At 36.1% G+C, this 21488-nt stretch overlaps 2 protein-coding genes across 4 annotated transcripts in view; one reads left to right on the plus strand and one right to left on the minus strand.

Moving 5' to 3' along the window:
* The window catches only part of LOC121381704 (PMS1 protein homolog 1-like), a 39339-nt gene extending 27370 nt beyond the window's left edge, over positions 1 to 11969 (plus strand). Inside the window, exons 14-17 of the mRNA XM_041511049.1 lie at positions 1531 to 1725; positions 4821 to 4951; positions 8572 to 8732; positions 9945 to 11969. Coding sequence (XP_041366983.1) covers positions 1531 to 1725; positions 4821 to 4951; positions 8572 to 8732; positions 9945 to 10151 — 694 coding nt within the window. The 3' untranslated portion in view covers positions 10152 to 11969. The remainder of the gene's footprint in view (positions 1 to 1530; positions 1726 to 4820; positions 4952 to 8571; positions 8733 to 9944) is intronic.
* Positions 11970 to 14692: 2723 nt separating this feature from the next.
* LOC121381881 (sorting nexin-13-like) overlaps positions 14693 to 21488 on the minus strand; it is a 51093-nt gene continuing 44297 nt past the window's right edge. For 2 of the 3 annotated variants that reach the window (XM_041511273.1, XM_041511272.1), the window contains one exon: positions 14693 to 18744. In XM_041511273.1, coding sequence (XP_041367207.1) covers positions 18488 to 18744 — 257 coding nt within the window. In that variant the 3' untranslated portion in view covers positions 14693 to 18487. Of the gene's footprint in view, positions 18745 to 20573; positions 20753 to 21488 lie in introns of those variants that run through there. The other variant, XM_041511274.1, reaches the window with a different exon arrangement.

A 21488-nucleotide genomic window follows, 5' to 3' on the forward strand; every position in this document is an offset into this window, starting at 1 on the left:
ATCACTCAACTCGTTTGGTTGACCTTCATATAAGGTTACGGTGCACCAGTCGATGATGTCATCATATGACGTTAAAGCCGCACACCCTAGTTCCATCCAGCGAAAATAAATTATAATTTGGTTAATCTACAAACCTGTAACACACTTAGATCACGTTTTTATCAAATGGAGTGAAAAAGCAGGTTTTATATCGATAAATACCATGGGAATCCCCATGTCCCAATGTCACCGGTAGATGTCGCTCGAAGCACAACAATGCCTACATCACGACACATTTCACAGACTTGGGGTGCGTTCGTTTCACCTCTCCTGGACATGTTCCAACTGTTCTGTCCTGGTTGTATCTCCAGATATCGTAAGACTTAGCAAAATTATTGGTTTTAAGGATTTGTAACGTTTTGTATTAAGACACTTACTTGTCTGAACTTTATTGTTACTGAAAATGTTCACGAACTGTGAAGAAAAATCTCACAAATGAACAACAACAAATCGGATGTTGATTGCGCGAACCGTACATGAGAAAACAAACCGAACCAAAATGATAACGGTCACGTGATATACCAACGTCTGTGACATTGAAATGGAAATATCCCCTCTAAAAATAGATTGGACCTCGCTTGCGTAACGTTTTTTTCTCGACAACACGTCTTGTGAAAAAATGCATTTCGTGGTTTTACAAACATCAGGATTACCAAAAAGCACTTCAGGTGAATGGAAATGTGTATTCTAAATAATAAAATGTAAGTAAAGTGCAATTTTATTTGTGAAAAATGGGGTTTAATAGCGAAAAACAACACCGTAATGGTTAACAAATAAACGTAACTAGGGTGTGTCCCTTTAAAGTGTTACGTCCCAATTGATGTTCTAGTGGGACATTTCACTTTGATATGTACCAAGGTACATTGTAGTTATAACCATGTGGGTAATAATATAGGTTTTGTCTCCATCTGTCCCACATAGAGTTTTGTGGACAAATGTAATTTGTGTATAGCTATATCATGAGGTCAGTTCAGGTCATAGAGCTTTACGTGCACATTCAGAACAAGCTGTTGTAGCACACACCTGTCCTGGGCACAAGATCAAGTTTGACTTTCATGGTGATTTGCCCATTGTTAACAAAACTATGGCACTTAAATTTAGGAGATATGAAAAATAGGTGGGCCTGGTAGCTTATCTTAGCTTGTTGAAAATGAAATGCAATAATTACTGTAGTTGTTTGTTTTGTAGGATGGCAGTACCTGCTTTTTTATTATTAAGCTTGATCTTTATTTGTACAGGGTTTGGTTTGTATTTGTTTGTATTGAACTTGATCTGTATTGGTATTCAGGGATGCAGAAAGTATAGTCCGCTTTCCAAGTGCAATTGAAACATCTGTAATCTCTGTTTTGTATTGTGATTGATTTATATTTTGTATTAAGTGAGACCAGCATTTTGTACTCTCATTGATCTTCATTTGTGTTTTACTGACCTTGATCTATATTTTGTATTGACATTGGTTTGAATTTGTTTTCTTTAATTGTTGTTACTCAGTCCTTCACAAAATGAGTCCAGGAAACTGCTGATTGGCTGCCTTAGGACATGTGGTATGTGGGTTTGTAGTCATGGTAACGAGCTGTTGCTTATGAATCCTCACAGAATTGCTGAGACAATCTTGTATCATCGATTGATGGAAACACACCAGCTCTCTGCCGACCATCTTGAAAAACCAGTTCCTCTGTCAGCAAGGTAATGTGACCCAAGGACATTCACTTCTCATTCGTGTACACTACAGTTGGGGTGGGATGTAGCTCAGTGGTAGAACACTCGTCTGAGGTGCTTGCATTGCAGGATAGAACCATCTTGGTGGGTCCATTCAACTGATTGTTTTTTTCTTATTCCAACCAGTGCACCACAACTGATCAAAGGCCGTGGTATGTTATGTGCTATCCTGTCTGTGGGAAAGTGCATATAAAAAAGATCCCTTGCTACTAATGGAAAAATGTAGCGGGTTTCCTCTGATGGCTACGTGTCAGAATTACTGTATGTTTGACATCCAATAGCTGATGATTAATTAATCAATGTGCTCTAGTGATGTCGTTAAACAAAATAAACTTTAACTTTTGCACACTACAGTGGTAGAGTGCTGGCCTGAGGCATGGTGGGTCATAGGATCGATCACCCTCTACAAACTAGTTTTTTTCCCATTCCACCCATTGCACCCTCTACAAACTAGTTTTTCCCCATTCCACCCAGTGCACCCTCTACAAACTAGTTTTTCCCCATTCCACCCAGTGCACCCTCTATGAACTTGTTTTTTCCCATTCCACCCAGTGCACCCTCTATGAACTTGTTTTTTCCCATTCCACCCAGTGCACCCTCTATGAACTTGTTTTTCCCATTCCACCCAGTGCCCCACAACTGCTACATCAAAGTTAAAATTTATCTTGTTTAACGACATCACTAGAGCACATTGATTTATTAATCATCAGCTATTGGATGTCAAACATTTGGTAATATTTACATATAGTATTAGAGAGTGAACCGGTACATTTTTCAATTAGTACTAAGGGATCTGTTATAGGCAACATCCCACAGACAGGATAGTACTGCTACACCAAAGCCTATCCTGTCTAAGGATAGTGCATATAAAAGACCCCTTGTTACTTTGTCAGTATGAGTAGTATTGTGTGATAGCAGCAGGTTTCCTCTAAGACATTTTCGACAAAATGCTGTTAGACACCAAAATAGCCATATTTAAAATATGATCAGGTTTGGCTAAGCAAACATTCCTTTCCTTGTACACTACAGTTAACCCTAGTTACACGGTTAAAGCTATAAAAGCTCAGCTGTTTGTCTAGTTAATGGTTAGTGGTTAGTAAGAGAGAAGTCGGTGTAGTGGTCTTACACCTGCCCACTGGGTGAGAGCTGGTACTGGGATGTTGATAGCTAAACCAATAGACCACTAACCCTTGTTACAGTATGAATGTGTCCCAACTACTTAGTACCCCATCAATAATAGTGCACGAACACTGTGTTCTTCTCATTTACTACATCATGACTTTCACAACTTGTTACGCTGACAGAGATTGATTTTTCTAAGTAATCGCTAGGAGCTGAAAATTATCTTGTGTTTCAGTAGTAAAATACTACTGTCTAATGGTGATCTTTGTATCATTAGTAAGCTTTAAAACCCCAGTATATTAACATTCAAAATTGTAAGTTATATTACGCTACTCAGTGTTTGCTAGGCATATACCAATTATATGTCATGATAAACAATTTGTGCACATCTAAAATGTGTGGAACATGAGACTATGCAGTTTTGATGTTCTATACATCACCATTACATAGTAATGCATGACTACAATTATAGTCCTTCCCACAGGGAACATCATTTTTTTCATACTATGAAATTTACTATTATTACTAAATTATTTATTTCTGAGCTAATTGTTTTCAAAATTGTTCATAAAAATGAAACACAAATTGTTATTTCCAAAACACTTTTACTTTTCTTCTTACGTCAAACCAAACTAAAATTATTTTAAAAAACATTTTTGTAGGAGTATGAGATGAATAGTTACTATAGATATCTCATCCATGATTCTAATTCAACATATTTATAAGAACCAATCTGATTGGATCTCTAATAAAATTTCAGGTGGTAAAACCACTGATATACCGGTCGCAAATGTCCAGGTTTTACCTACGTCACACGTGTTCATATGCGCAGGTTTGTTTATCAACAGCAATGTCAGACGTCACTGTCTTAGGGCCACAATTATAACATGTTTGGCACATGCTGGGGTAGAAACTTGGAAAATCATGAAAAATTCGAGGCATCGCAGACTCCTTAGAAAGCCCAAAAAGAAAATATTTCTGAATTATTCACAGTATTAATGTTGACGAAACGTCAGCACTGATTCCTTCAAACCCCGTGAAAACAAACTCACAACCTGCACAATTTGCCTCAGGAACGAAAATGTTTTTTTTTTTTTTAAATGATTCAAATGTACAAAAAATAAAAGTCTCTGACCAAAAACAATTTGAAATCCACGTGTACATGTACAATTATTTAACAAATTTCCAACAACAGTAAATCATAACACGCTCACCGTAATTTAAAAACCAATGCTTTGTTAATGTCAAGGTCATTATTATTTCAAACAATTGCTCTATTTTACTGTTGTTATTTTTGTTATCAGTTAATAGCTACTGGAGAATACAATTCACTGTACATCACGTTGAGAAGAAATTTGAAATAAATTATTACAAAATTACAAAACGGGGTACTTATTTGTTGAGTGGGGGAATCATTTGTTGGTATGTGAATTGGTCTACATTCCTGAGTGACCTCACTGTAATGACACTATATCTTAGGGAAAAGTCTGTTATAGTTTATTTCAGAAAAATTAATAAAACAGTTTAAAATTAGAATAGGCATAACCCTACTGTGTTTTCTGATTTGCAGACATATATCGGTGGTTTTACTGTCGCAAATGACTGTTTTATTGGCTCCGCTAATGCGTCGCCAATAAAACTAAATTTGCGACAGTAAAACCACCGATATTCATCCGCAAATCGGAAAACACAGTAGGGTTATCCCCTAAAAGACAGTAACTGTTATAAAATTAATGCAGTTGCTTTACTTGAGATATATTTTTCCAAATATTGCTAGCAAACGTTGAATAGTGTATAATTAGGAATATATATGTACTTATATGGTAGTTTCTATTTGGGCACATTTTGCTTTTGACAAAGTGATTATTTTTACATGATGCTTTAAAAAAACTAAATTTTGAGGTTAACATTTGTTATGTATTCACAATTTCCAATTATAGTGCTATTGGTAATGAGTCCCTCTGGAACACCCTGATGTCGTTAGCTAAAGAAAGTTGGTCACATGATCCCCGAGTTTACATCAGAGACAACAGAATTGTGGCAAATGGTCTGAAAATTGAATGTCATAAAGGTATGTTTTTATACCTTTTAAAAAATATAACATCTATTGTACATCTAACATGTCTAACATGGTAACTGTGACACTATCTACAGCCACACCTACATGTAGGCTGCTCCCTCTGATAAGCAGCAAAGAGTTATTGTACATCTAACATGGTAACTGTGACACTATCTACAGCCACACCTACATGTAGGCTGCCCCCTCTGATAAGCAGCAAAGAGTTATTATACATCTAACATGGTAACTGTGACACTATCTACAGCCACACCTACATGTAGGCTGCCCCCTCTGATAAGCAGCAAAGAGTTATTATACATCTAACATGGTAACTGTGACACTTTATCTACAGCCACACCTACATGTAGGCTGCTCCCTCTGATAAGCAGCAAAGAGTTATTATACATCTAACATGGTAACTGTGCCACTTTATCTACAGCCACACCTACATGTAGGCTGCTCCCTCTGATAAGCAGCAAAGAGTTATTATACATCTAACATGGTAACTGTGACACTTTATCTACAGCCACACCTACATGTAGGCTGCTCCCTCTGATAAGCAGCAAAGAGTTATTATACATCTAACATGGTAACTGTGCCACTTTATCTACAGCCACACCTACATGTAGGCTGCTCCCTCTGGTAAGCAGCAAAGAGTTATTATACATCTAACATGGTAACTGTGCCACTTTATCTACAGCCACACCTACATGTAGGCTGCTCCCTCTGGTAAGCAGCAAAGAGTTATTATACATCTAACATGGTAACTGTGCCACTTTATCTACAGCCACACCTACATGTAGGCTGCTCCCTCTGATAAGCAGCAAAGAGTTATTATACATCTAACATGGTAACTGTGCCACTTTATCTACAGCCACACCTACATGTAGGCTGCTCCCTCTGATAAGCAGCAAAGAGTTATTATACATCTAACATGGTAACTGTGCCACTTTATCTACAGCCACACCTACATGTAGGCTGCTCCCTCTGATAAGCAGCAAAGAGTTATTATACATCTAACATGGTAACTGTGCCACTTTATCTACAGCCACACCTACATGTAGGCTGCTCCCTCTGATAAGCAGCAAAGAGTTATTATACATCTAACATGGTAACTGTGCCACTTTATCTACAGCCACACCTACATGTAGGCTGCTCCCTCTGGTAACTGTGAACTTTATCTACAGCAGCAAAGAGTTATTATACATCTAACATGGTAACTGTGACACTTTATCTACAGCCACACCTACATGTAGGCTGCCCCCTCTGATAAGCAGCAAAGAGTTATTATACATCTAACATGGTAACTGTGACACTTTATCTACAGCCACACCTACATGTAGGCTGCCCCCTCTGATAAGCAGCAAAGAGTTATTATACATCTAACATGGTAACTGTGACACTTTATCTACAGCCACACCTACATGTAGGCTGCCCCCTCTGATAAGCAGCAAAGAGTTATTATACATCTAACATGGTAACTGTGCCACTTTATCTACAGCCACACCTACATGTAGGCTGCCCCCTCTGATAAGCAGCAAAGAGTTATTATACATCTAACATGGTAACTGTGCCACTTTATCTACAGCCACACCTACATGTAGGCTGCCCCCTCTGGTAAGCAGCAAAGAGTTATTATACATCTAACATGGTAACTGTGACACTTTATCTACAGCCACACCTACATGTAGGCTGCCCCCTCTGGTAAGCAGCAAAGAGTTATTATACATCTAACATGGTAACTGTGACACTTTATCTACAGCCACACCTACATGTAGGCTGCCCCCTCTGGTAAGCAGCAAAGAGTTATTATACATCTAACATGGTAACTGTGACACTTTATCTACAGCCACACCTACATGTAGGCTGCCCCCTCTGGTAAGCAGCAAAGAGTTATTATACATCTAACATGGTAACTGTGACACTTTATCTACAGCCACACCTACATGTAGGCTGCCCCCTCTGGTAAGCAGCAAAGAGTTATTATACATCTAACATGGTAACTGTGACACTTTATCTACAGCCACACCTACATGTAGGCTGCCCCTCTGGTAAGCAGCAAAGAGTTATTATACATCTAACATGGTAACTGTGACACTTTATCTACAGCCACACCTACATGTAGGCTGCTCCCTCTGGTAAGCAGCAAAGAGTTATTATACATCTAACATGGTAACTGTGACACTTTATCTACAGCCACACCTACATGTAGGCTGCTCCCTCTGGTAAGCAGCAAAGAGTTATTATACATCTAACATGGTAACTGTGACTTTATCTACAGCACTTTATCTACAGCCACACATACATGTAGGCTGCTCCCTCTGGTAAGCAGCAAAGAGTTATTATACATCTAACATGGTAACTGTGACACTTTATCTACAGCCACACCTACATGTAGGCTGCCCCCTCTGATAAGCAGCAAAGAGTTATTATACATCTAACATGGTAACTGTGACACTTTATCTACAGCCACACCTACATGTAGGCTGCCCCCTCTGATAAGCAGCAAAGAGTTATTATACATCTAACATGGTAACTGTGACACTTTATCTACAGCCACACCTACATGTAGGCTGCCCCCTCTGATAAGCAGCAAAGAGTTATTATACATCTAACATGGTAACTGTGACACTTTATCTACAGCCACACCTACATGTAGGCTGCCCCCTCTAGTAAGCAGCAAAGAGTTATTATACATCTAACATGGTAACTGTGACACTTTATCTACAGCCACACCTACATGTAGGCTGCTCCCTCTGATAAGCAGCAAAGAGTGTGTTATATGCACTTTACCATAGACACAGCCATATGGCTTTTGACATGCCTGCTAACATGAATGTTGATGTACAAGTTGTGGAGCAGTAGCTGGAATGGAAAATGTCATTTGTGAATGAGTAATGTCATGACTATAGAACATCCAATGGACTTCTTCTTGTACAGACTTTTGTATTTAATATCGCACCCAACTGTCATTTAATGCTAGATGTTTATGAATTATGAAAGCAAGTATTTTAACACATTTTCTAAAACAAATTATTAGTCCCCTACCGGCCCTACCGGAGGGGACTATAGGTTGTTCCCCTTCCGTCTGTCTGTCTGTCCGTCTGTCCCACATGTTTTCTGGATGTTTATTGCAAAAGGCTTTGAGATATTGAGCTGAAATTTTGTGTACAGTTTCATCATGTACCGTTACAGATCAAGTTTGACTTTCATGATGATTTACCCATTTTGACGGAGTTATGGCCCTTGAAGTTAGGAGATGTCAAAATTAGTTTTCTGGACTTTGTTTTCTGAAGACCTTTAGATATTGAGCTGAGATTTTGTGTATAGGTTTATCACGTACTGTTACAGATCAGCTTTGACTTTCATGGCGATGTACCCATTTTTGACGCAGTTATGGCCCTTGAACTTAGGAGATGTTTAATACCTGGAGATATCAAGATAAAAATATGTATATAGCTTTATCATTTTTATGTAGCTTTACAGATCAAGTTGAAGTTTTGTGGTGATTTACCCACTTTCCAGAGTTATTGCCCTTGAATTTAGGAGATACAAAACAATTCTTGGGCCTGGTAGTGGACATGTATTGCTTTAGCAGTACTCTCAAAGTACTTGTTTTTCTTTCCTTTCAGACAGTGAAAGTGAAGAGGTAGTTGTTGAGCTGGTTGGAGTGTCGAAACAAATTCCAATGTTTGGTGTTCGTGATTTGTGTGAAATCCTTGAGCTAATTACCAACACGGGAGCCACAACGCTGCCCCAGTCCAGACCTCTCAAGGTCATCAACTACCTCAAGGTTTGTGTCCGTGTCGGATTTTAACAGTCTGAGTGGCATGTAGCGTGAAAAAAGTGTTCCCCTCACACAGGGGTAGAATTAAAAAAATTTAAGGGCAAGGCCATTTTGGCTTTGGGTTTGAGGAAATTTTTGGGGCACCAAGGCCAGTGGGGAACATTTCTTTCAAGGGTAGGGCACCAAGGCCACTTTCTGTAAAGTTTTCACTGATGCGAGTGAGAGATGAGGTTCCCTGCGCAGAACAGTCTTTATAGAGCGACTGCGCAGTTACTTCTCGGCGACCACATGGTTCTCGGATCTGTGGCTTGTAAACAATAACAATATGGCTGCGCCCATCGAAATTGCGTGTCTGAGAGTTGGCAATAATTTCTTTGGATTTCTGTTCTTATGGACAAATACACGGCAAGTGACAAATGCTGCAAAGTTCAAGTTAGTTGGTACCAGGCATGAGAAGGGCACTAGGGCATACAAGGAAGGCAACCACGGCTACTTATGGCCTTGGACACGGCCCAATTTATCGGGGCACCGCGTCCAGTAACAAGGGCACCTACGGCAATAGCCGTAGTGCCGTGGGCCAAAATCGATCCCTGCTCACATATTAATTCACAAGATCTACCCAAGCCATTCTGTGCTGCCGGTTTCTGAAAGCCAGTGGTATGTTAAAGTTCAAGTTAGTTAGAACACATAGATTAATTACAGGGATGTGAGAGCTATGCAGAAATGCGTAAATGCGCTTTTCCATTTGGTCTAAAAATACAAAAAAAAAAAAAAACGATGCACCTTTTGGCTGACGGAGACTGTCACGCCGCACACAAGAGTTAGATCGAAAGTAGTATTTACACGTAGTACATTCCCTTGGCTGGATTTTGTCAGCTTCACTGTGATTGGCCAGTTTTGTCCAATCCTTGATATGCCTTTGTTCGACTTGAAAGAAAGTAAGCTTTTTTGTTCCAGCCCCTCTTACATCAATGTAATTAATCATCTACTGTTGGATGTCAGACATTTGGTCATTCTGACAGTAGGAGCTGCCAGATCAGTATGAAATAAGAAGAATTAAAAATAATTAGGAGAAAAAGAAAAAGAATGAATTAATTTTTAACGACACCCCAGCACAAAAATATATATCAGTTATTGGGTGGTGGTGGGTGGGGAAGAGAAAAAAAATAGTCAGCACTATATATAATTAAAGTGTTTGAATTATTGTGTTTCTTGCAGAGTGAAGCGGTGAGGATGGCGAGACAGTCCCCGGCACAACGGACGAAGGAGGACATGGCTGCCATGTTGTCGGAGATGGATGAGACGCTACCCGCCGACTGCTCCACCTGTCTGCACAACAAACCTTTCTTTCACAAACTGTCTGACATCAGCCAGATGTCGGGGGATGGCGATACAGTGTCAGGAACTCAAATATCTCAAGAATAAACCGATTCCAGCCAGATTTTATACAAGGAACACAGAATGTCATGGTCAAAGTGTTAGGCGATGCTGTGTGATACAAGTGTCTCCTATGAAAATAGCCAATTGTGACAAGACAGCATTATTTTATCAGTTGCTATACATGTGGCATCACCTTTATATACCGACTGTGTCGTGTGAGGGACATATGTTAGGAACTCAAATATCCTTTGGAATAACCAACCCGTTTCTGACACAGTTTAATGTAAAGAACAAAAAAAAGAGCCTAGAAAGCGTTTTTCGGCATACACTGGCTAAACTCGACCCTAATTCAATTTACTGGTAGCCAGGCTTGTGCATGGAACACAGATTGTCAGTGAAATAGACTCTCCAAGGAATATACTGGTTCAAAGATAAAAAAAACCCTCCAGATTTTCCAGGAATTCTGGGTTTTTTTCTCCTACCTAAACTGTCCTTGTTCTTGTTCTGTAATGAATAGGTTACAATAATTACAACATTTTAAAACCCTGAAACGTTTTCTAGATTTTTATTTGTCCAACCTCTCCGATTGATAGTGTTGCCCATGTTGTGGAACATTTCCTGACACAACTTGGAATATCTCAGGAACGTGCGTAAATGTTATTTTTACATCTGTGATTTAACAGCGACATCGGGAAGTGTTTTTAAGAATGTCGAGACATTTTCCAGCACTTTCTTTTGCAGTGTTGTGTAATTGAACCTCTCCACATGTTAAATATAATTTCAGGAACTCTTTCAAAATGGAGACATTTTCAAAAAAGTATTCTATGCAGTTGAAGAAAATGCCTTTCATTCATCTTTCTCATCTACTACCCTGTCTATCATTCTTATAATCTTAATATAAAAACAAATTTCCCCAAGTCAAGTTAAACATAGCAAAAACTCTTCTTTTATGAAAATAAATTTAAAGCTGTCCTGTGTAAAATAACATTGTGGTTTGTCACAGGTGCAGCTGGAATAAACACATATTCAACTCTCCTCCAACCCGGTTTTTCACAACTGGTTTATCAAAGCTTTGGTGTATGCCGTCTTGTCCTGTATAAAAGATCCCTTGCTGTTCTTTTGTAGGTGTAACCTAAGTCAAACACCTTTTAGTTTAAGATTTGCCATTCTGGTCCAACCAAACAGAAAAAACTATCTTAATATTTGCCACTAAATATTGGACAACTGACAATAGCTCAGCTCAGAAACTTATTATATGCTAATAAGTAATAAAATCAGCTGACCTACCTAATATATATGAACAAGCAATGGAAAATTCAGCTTGTTCCATTGCCCTTTAAAACAGCTCTCTAATCGTTTATATTCCAACAAAAACTGAAACATATAACCTACTTGTCTGCAAATCCACAGGTCACAAGGTGTTGCAGAGAAATATCAATTTAGACATATGACAGCACACCTAGCAAGTACTTCTATCAAGGTCTTTTATATGTCACACCAATGGGCTATTAAGCCAAATACTCAATTGTACCAAGGGCAGGTTATTTGCTTTCTCCTATCCCCACCCCTAGCCTTAAACCCCAATGGCTTGACCACAATATGAGTCACGGTCATAACAATATATGAAATATGTGAGTAGAGCGACAACAAACACAAGGTTGATTTTAAGTTTTATTTGCAAGTTGATTTGATTTCGTGCAAGAAAGTGGTGAATAATACATCATTTCATTGTGAAACGGTCTAAACAGCACTGATATGTACACATATTACCAAGCCATCATATGGCACCAACAAATCTGTTGTGTGTGTGTGTGTATATATATATATATATAATATGTACAAATAAATAAATATTTATATTCACAGCATTTTAAGTTCACCATTTGTTAGAATCTCTAGTGAAGCTATATTTTAAAAAAAACCTTTGGTTTTCCGTAATCAATCAAATTTTTATCAGTAAAGATTTATAGATTATACTCTTTTAAGACTGACTTCATACTAGTACAGAAATATCTGAAATTGTTAATTCACCACCAGTAAGAATCTTCATAATATCACAACAAAGTACACAATTTAAAAATTTAGTCCTTTTCACTCATATAATGAATATTTGTTCTAGATCATTTACCAAACATTTTTAAATTTGATATAATTATAAGCTTTTTTTTCAAATTAAAAACCCCCAAAAGTTATATGTCTGTTTGTATTTATAACTGGTACATGTATAATATATCACCTTTATTATGTGTATTCAGTAGCCTAATTTTAAATCCCGTTTAATGATTATTTTTGACCTTATAATTATTATCCATCTTATGTTAAAATCTTGAAATTAACAATTTAATTTAATTAACATATTGCAGTTCTGCCATGTATAATTCAACTGTGGTAAATAATTAAATCAATATATCTTCACATTCATATAACTTTAAATGCACCATTTTAATCAATTTGCACTAATGTAATAAATACTTCATTCCAATTCATCAAGTGTAACTAGTTCACTTGTTCTATGCACCATTAACAAACTATTCCATAAGGGATTAAATACGCCATGTTCCTATTGATCACTGAACATTGTTTAACTTTCTAGCATTCGCATAAATTAAGAGTACACCAGTTATACAAAATTCCACATATGTAGCACATTTCTAGTTGTTATTACTGTTCAATAATCTAGGGAATGTTTAGTACATGTATATGACTAGAGGTACATTGCATGTCATAATGACAAGTCCAACATTTTTTTTTAATTTGGAACACAGAAAATGTTTAACCTTTGGGTGTTTGAGGAATTGAAATGCTACCAAAAACATTAAAAAGTCCATATTTGTTCATTTGAGATAGACTTTCCCCAAATCTGATCAAAGAAAACAAGTAAATAAATATCAATAATCCTAAAGAACACAATATCAAATTCTGTGTTGGCAATGTATGTTACTTTTTATGTATAGATATACACAAAATTATACATTCCCTATGAGGGACAATATAGTACTGCAATAACATCAGTGCCAGTGTTAATATAATAAGTAGGTCAACAAGTGTTAATACGGCGTATCGGGAAGCTTTCGATTTACTCTGGATACATATACATGTATGTGATCACGTGTTGATGTCGCTTGTTAACTCGTTAAGCGGCGTTCTCATTATGTTATTAGTCACACTGATTTGTCGCATGCGATTGAATCGTACATCTAAATCGGAACGACTTTACTCTTATATGTTTCTATTTTTGTACGGCCGACAAATCACATGCGACAAGTTATTGCCACTAATTGCATAATGAGAATGCCCCTTTAACAATGAACAGCAAACTCAGGAGTGTCTTGAATGGTTTTGTTTTACTCACAGTGAGTAAAGATAATGGAAGTGAGTAAGCGACCCTGATGACATTGTATGAGAATGGCTAACTTTTAAATTCCTTGTGAATTTGGAAAAAGAAATGAAAATGTAACATACACCATTCCAGCATATTGTTTAATCAGCAACTATTACTAATGACTGGTAGAAACTGGCTGCCGGGGAAAACCCAGCAACACCAAACATCATAATAATAAAATAATACTTGCATGCACTCGTACAGGCTTTATCAAAGTGAATGAGTGAAACATTGATCCCAACTACTCTACAATTCTGGCCTACTCCCACCCTGAATTCCACCATCACTTTGAAATCTATCCCATCACCTGAAATTCCACCCCAACACTTTGAATTACAATCCTCCACCCTGAACTACACCCATCACTTTGAAGTCTGCCACACCACTCTGAATTGCCCCACCACCCCCTAAAATTCCACCATCACCACTCTGAATTCCACCCCTCCACCCACCATTTAGAGTTCGACCAAACCACTCTGATCTCCACCCCACCAACTCTGACCTCAACCCCTTCACCAATAGCTATTAACATAACATCCTTAGCCACTGAATCTACTTGTGGTGCATCACATTCACAACAGTTGGAAATCCCTGCCAATACTATGGGATGAACCACATGTATCATGTATTTGAATGTCAAACATGTTAGTACAAGATGAAGGGAAGGAAAACATACATGTACTGCACATGTATGACAATGTAATTTAAAAATTAATCATGTACATAATGTGTATCAAATATAACAGCATAATAAAAATGGAGTGAATAGGTGATGAATTGAGCAAAAAGCAATTTGTTTAAATTGTTAAAAGTATGTTACTATTTAACTCTGAAGAAAATAACTGAGCTTTATTAATGAGTTTGCTGCCCATGTCACAATGTTTTGAACTAACAGCCTTTTTAATTACTAAAATTGCATAATTATTAAATATATAAGTTTATTACCCATATGGTTAAAAATATCTTGGTACATATAGTGTTACTTCCCACTAGAATGTCAAGTGGGATGTAACAGTTTGACGTCATCGATTGGAGCACTACGATCTTACCGGAACATAAATCAAACAAATTTAGTGATATAAATTGAAATTGATTAATGGGTAATAAATAGGATATTTCACTCCCTACCATTTCATATTTGTTTATGTCCCTCATAAAATAGTTTTCACTGTCACTCGCTAAAGCTCATGACAAATAATTATTTTACTTGGAACATAAACATGTTTCAAAATGGGATCTTGTTTAATATCCTATAAATATTTTATTTTATTCACAATATCACCATCTGTATATTCAATACATTTCTCACTATCCTAATGTTTGTATTAGCTCAAACCTTTATTACATTTCTCAATATATATTCCTTCGTACACGACATTATTGGGAGATAAAATCCAGTTTGAGATACTACAAACATTAAAGCGACCAGAAACACATTCAATATACAGACACAAGTCTTCTGAACAAAATTAATTTAATATTAAATAATTTTAGACATTGAAAAAGGATCTATTAGTTGGACACACGTTTCAATGGCAAAACGAAATTTGAGAATATGAAGAACAAAGTGACAATTCAAGAGGTAATACTTATTCTAACCTAAAACATTGCACATCAGTCTATGCTGAGAGACCTATACACAAGTAATGCAATGTGTTTGAGGTCAGATTTACAAACAAACAAAACAAATAAAAGGAAAGGAAAAAAAAGACGAAAATATGAGTGAATATTTAAGAATTAACATTGGAACAATTGTATGATGTATAAAGTAACTTCTCAAATGAATTTAGAATTATTTTACATGTTACCTTCACAATGATGAAAATGCAAATTTTATACAGAAATAACGTTGCACCACTTTATTTCATCCAGTGTGTGAAGACTAGACTGATAACATCTTCTCAGTAGTATGTATTAGGACGGTTCTCACTGGACAAGCTTTAACAGGGACTACACTGTCAACCCACATCTTCTAACATTAGACATCAATTGAGTCGGTATAATACCAGGCATACATTTGAGAAATTTTGTTACATGTCATGACTGAACAATAGTTGGCATACATTTGAGAAATTTTGTTACAAGTCCTGAATTTAAACAATTACTTGGCATACATTTGAGAAACTTTGTTACAAGTCCTGAATTTAAACAATTACTTGGCATACACTTGAAAAACTTTGTTACAAGTCCTGAATTTAAACAATTACTTGGCATACACTTGAGAAACTTTGTTACAAGTCCTGAATTTAAACAATTACTTGGCATACACTTGAAAAACTTTGTTACAAGTAGTGAATTTAAACAATTACTTGGCATACACTTGAGAAATTTTGTTACAAGTCCTGAATTTAAACAATTACTTGGCATACATTTGTGAAACTTTGTTACAAGTAGTGAATTTATACAGTTTTAAATGAATCAGTCATGCACTGTGTACTGGTACTAGTTCCACAATAAAACAAACTTTCATAAAGCAAACATTAAAGTGACATTGGACAAATTCAGAAAACGCAGGCCTAAAAAAAACAGGCTTGTCTGTCCTGTGAGTTTTTCAAACAACCAAAACTGGATCAATTTTTAGGTAGCACTAAAATCAGAAAATCTGGAGCCAAATTCACTTTACAGTCACAGTTACAAGTTGTACAGGTATATTTACAAGTATTTGGTATATTTACAAGTATTTGGTATCTATTTCACGTTGAAAATTACAACAATATGGAAGATAGGTCATGTTAAGAGCACAAGAAAATGATTAGTTATGGATTGTCTGTTATTTCTTTTATGTTCATTAGGGTATGAACAAACAAAAATCATCTGCAAACTGTGTTACTATTATTCAGATTCCACAATTATGTAATATTGCATGCATGAAATAGATACTGAACCTGTAAATATAATGTTAAAATGTTTTATGAATTTGGCCCCTGAAGCACTTTTATCTCAAAAATGACATTTATAAATAGAAAATTAAATCAGGTTAGCTAATGTTTGGTGGAACTACCCCATCACAGAGTGGAAACTGTTGCAAAGCCACGCAAACACTTTTGTTTGGAAATGTATGCCTGACATTAAACCTTGCCAAATTGCACTGGGAATGTGAGAATTTATACAAGACTCACTATATATATATATATATATATACAAAAATATTTCTATCAACTAGAATTTCACTCAGAATAATTAATGTTAGCAAGACCGTGAACAATTCTGCTAATAAAGACGAATATGAAATGTATTGTTTTGGAATGACTCGATTAATTTAAGACAGACAGTTTGGCTATATCACATGCTTTTATGTATCATTAAAATTTTAGTCTCGCAAAGCATTTCTACTAACATCCAGTTTACTTACTAGTAACTAGCACGCTAACATTTTATCGCAACATTACTGCCAACACATTCCTTACACATAGTCTCAAATATATTATTTTAATATTTAAACATTTAAACGAGATAACTGATTTTCAGGTATGTTTTTTCCATGTCTGAATTAGATTTCAATTCTTTGTAGCAGTCCAATTTTTATGTGAATTTTGATTAACAAATTCCTTTCTGGTATATGTGTTGGACTGGAATTATAACTTCAAGTTTTTTTTGTAATTCAATTTCTGTTTTTTTTTTCCTTACTGAAATTTAGAATTTGGTGGCTGTATTCCATCTTACAATGCACTGACAACACTGAATTAAAACATTGGTTTTTGTTTTACAGACATATCAACTGTATTTCATGTGTTCTTATTACGCCCTGTTATAGAAATCAATTTTACTGTGACAACACTACACTGGGATACAAGGAGCTAAATGTTCATTTCAAGTAATAAATAACGGTATTCACTCGGGATATAAAACTCAAACAAACGGGAAGCTCATTTTAAAATTCTACTTTTCCAGTCGGATAAAGGCACCGACTTAATTCGGTGTTTTTCTGTACATTGATTCCCATGAATTTTGATTCCAACTTTAATCTGTAGATGCAGAATTCCACATATTTTTGAAATCCAAGTTTAAAATCTCAACTTTGGGGGAAAAACAAAGAATACATACAAATAGGTTCACGCTTATACAATGTTATCCATTTCAATGTCATAGCTTAATAATGAGTCTTTCATTTAATTAATGGAAGTTTTAATTTATGCTATGCACACCAGCTAATCCTAGGTCTACACTGAACAAAATGACCAAACTGTTAATACTGTAAATTATAAAATACTAGCATTCTTAGCGAAATCTTAATAAATGCCATATTAGTGACATAAAATTTTAGTGAGGTTATCATATCAAACACTAAAAAAAAAGCTTAAGTTGTAGGATCGGCTGAAATAATACTTTTGATCAATTTTACCATTACGCATCATGCATCTTACACACAACTTAAATTTAGTAGAAAATTGCAGCAATGTGCATGCTAACTTACGGATGTTTGCCATCCTTTTGGTTTAATCAATAGCATGTAACCATTGTTGTATTCAGTTAAACATTGACAAAACAACCACACAAACATTTATTAGAAACAGTCTATAGTAAGTATCTTTAAATTTTCAGGTCATGAAATATTTAGTGTGTTGTATGTATGGCCTCACAAATTTTGCTAAACTTTTATGCTCATTAACATTTCCTGATTTACAGTATATCTGTTTTAGTCCTGCAAGATATAAAAAAAAGAAAAGAAAAAAAAGTTGAGGGTAGGTTTATATACAGCTGTTGTATACCCGTCTTCTGTGAGTACTATTGGTAGTTTTGAGCTGTACGTTTAATGTTGATATAACACTTGTTTCAATGAACGGAATAATGCTGGGGAACTAATGAACCTTGCAGACACCCGTATTTTGAATATTGTTTTTTACATTTTATCTTTCACACAATAAACACACATCCATAACCGTGTCACAAGTATGATTGTCTAGTACAGGATACAGATGCCGTTGACTAAATAATGTAAAAATCAGTGACAATTAAACACGTCCATAAAAAGTCAGCATAATTTGGCAATTTTCCAAACTCAGCGTCTTGTTGGTCTTGTTCGTGAATCACAAAATGTGTCCATTTTTTCACGACCACCTTCTTTGACCCGTTTTGATTTTGAATGGAGTTTACGGAAAAGTGCATGGAACTTGTTAGTTGGGAACAATGTTTCTAGAACACCTTCCAGACACACATATATTAATCTCTTATTCAAGTGTTTATGCTGGGACATTTTGAACACGCGGTCAACTCCAGTCTGAATTGTGTCCGTACCCATCAAATGTCGCATCTCATCTGAAATATTTTTAAAATCGGTTGTCATAAACAGACAAATGTACAAATAAATAACATTTTGGAGATATTCTGGTCTATCATGAAACAAAACTCAATGAAAAATAAATAACAATTTTTTAAGAACCATATATTCTCAGTTGTATTTATTATGTAAGTACTGAAACTATAGCTTTGCTTAACCACAAAATATATATACTCCATTTGTTCTGACTCCATTAATAGAGTATTACTGAATATTTGAACTAGCTGGAAACACAATTCGATGATTCTATATCAATTGAAAAGGAAGATATGGCCCAGAGAAGGAGTTCCATTTATTGTGCTGTAAACCACTCCTCCCTGAGTTCCACGGATGTGGAAACATTTGCTGAATTTGCATCATCGTGCAGAATAGTTGTTCGTTCATGGAAAATCACTTTTCGTACAGAATTCATAATTTTAGGCTGTGGAATTTGTCTTAATCACTGCAAAATGTTCCATGTTTCTGAATTGTAACATTAAACATGGAATTTAAATAGTGTTTACTTTCCATACAGTAATAAATAGAAGAATAAAGCATTTGTTTCTTTTCTTTTAAGTATTGGTACTGGTAACCGCCTCAATAGTTACTAGTCTGCGTAACCTGTTTTGGAACCAGTCTTTATTTTCTGTCATTGAATCAGAAATCCTCGCAAGATAGAGCGCAATGGATTGTGGCGAAATGTTCTGATTGTTGCTCGATGTGTAGGTGACAAAAACCAATGAAGACGGATTGTAATTACACTTTGACAGATTGCACAAATACGAAATAGGATTCAGCAATTCCATTCTACTGAATATAAAATAATTATATTAACATATAGGTATCGATTGTTGGAATCGTGATGTTAACCAACTACATTTAAGTATTTAGTGATCAGAAATCACACCTCGCCAGACTGGCACAGCGATATGAGAATGCCGTGACCAATGTTCAGCATCTGCTGAACAGTTTCTCTTTATATAATTTAATCTTAACAGGAAGACAAAGATCTTTAAATCCAGAGACCGTCAAAGCTTTGGTTTTCCTGTACCACAATGAAAGACTCAAATACGACAAGTTCCTGGATGAACCAGTTACTCATGTACTGAAACACGTTGAAAATAAATATGTAACATTTTGAACATCTAGTTTTAATTTATAAGTGTTATTTTTCAGTTTTATATGTTGCAGAATTTTTCCACAGAATTAATATGTCAAATTTTACTACGGAATTTTACATTTTCCACAGACTTCGGGGGGGGGGGGGGGGGGGGGGGGGGGGGGGGGGGGGGGGGGGGGGGGGGGGGGGGGGGGGGGGGGTGGGGGGGAATGGGGGGGGGGGGGGGTGTGAAAAGAAGGTTGCAATGACCTAGTTTATGGTACACAATACACTGCCATCCCAAGTTGTACTTGCAAGTAAGGTTTATTAATCCTATATGAATTGATTAGTAAGATATTACCCAGACAATGATTTACTTTAATATGCTGTAATCCGTTAAAAGTAGGTCGTTGCGACCTACTTATGATACCAGGGGACAATATTTCGAAATCTGAGGTAACCGGAAGTGGGTTCATGTGGTTTTTACCTAGGTAACCGATTGTTCAATTACGTGAATTATATTTCCGTAACCTGTGGATTACCTGATCGGTTACCTCAAAGTTACGTTGAAAATATATTTTAAATACATAATTTTTAGCTCAAACAAAGATTAAACAAAGTACAAAAGAAAACGTTTTATAAAACAGTTTCTTTAATGATTGCAAATCGAAAGAAGTGACTTGTACACGTTTCTTTTGTTTTCTTACGATCATAGCGTTGTATATTTATTATTATTAATATTATTATTATTATTATTCAGCACTTGCCATCGGGATCGCAAAAAGTAATTTTTAGTTGCCCGAATCTAAAAACCACTGTCCTCGTGCATCGGGCCACCGTATTCTAGAACCTCTCTGCAGCTTGCGGAAGTTAACACTATTGTAAAAGGACTAAATATCAGCCCAGTACTGAAACAAAATAGATACATTTGGAGGAAAAATGCCCACATGCATGATTAGACTAATAATTTTCTTTTATAAATAACAAATAAAGGCTACCATTTGTCACTGATATGTAAAATTTAGTATACAACAGAATAAAAAAAACCCCACCAAAAACTCAAACAACAAATGTCCAGTTCCTCTGAACTATAAAACAGGCTACTCATTGGTGCATGATTAGATTAATAAAAATAAATCTTATAATAACATAAAAAGAAAGATCACAATTTGACACTGATATTTTGCAGTGGCGATGCAACTTTCACTTTACCGATGGTACTTCTATACTACAGTGACGTTCCAAATGTTTGTTATTTAAAGCTCATTATTCGATGTTAGTATTTTTCAGCTTTTGTGACATTTTTGTTTACGTTAAAACCATTTTCAACCTTTGTAGAATTATAGGTAATCCAATAGTATGTCTACATATATTCCTTTAGTATGGAAGCTTATTAGTGCCACCAAACGCAATAGAATAGCTCCAGATAATTTAGGCGCCTTAGCGGTCCGTGCACATTTCTTTAAAACTTTTGGCTCGACTCTATACTGAGCCTTTGGTCGCAAGTCACAACCCTTGCAATATACCGTTGTCTACTGGTTTGCCGTGCATCAAGTATCTAAAAATCAGTCTAAAACATATGTCAGAATACTAGTAGTATGTCTGCATGAATACACGTCTTGTAATCGTGAAGTCTGCAAGTTT

Source organism: Gigantopelta aegis, chromosome 9 (genome assembly GCF_016097555.1).
Source record: "Gigantopelta aegis isolate Gae_Host chromosome 9, Gae_host_genome, whole genome shotgun sequence".
NCBI lineage: Eukaryota > Metazoa > Mollusca > Gastropoda > Neomphalida > Peltospiridae > Gigantopelta > Gigantopelta aegis.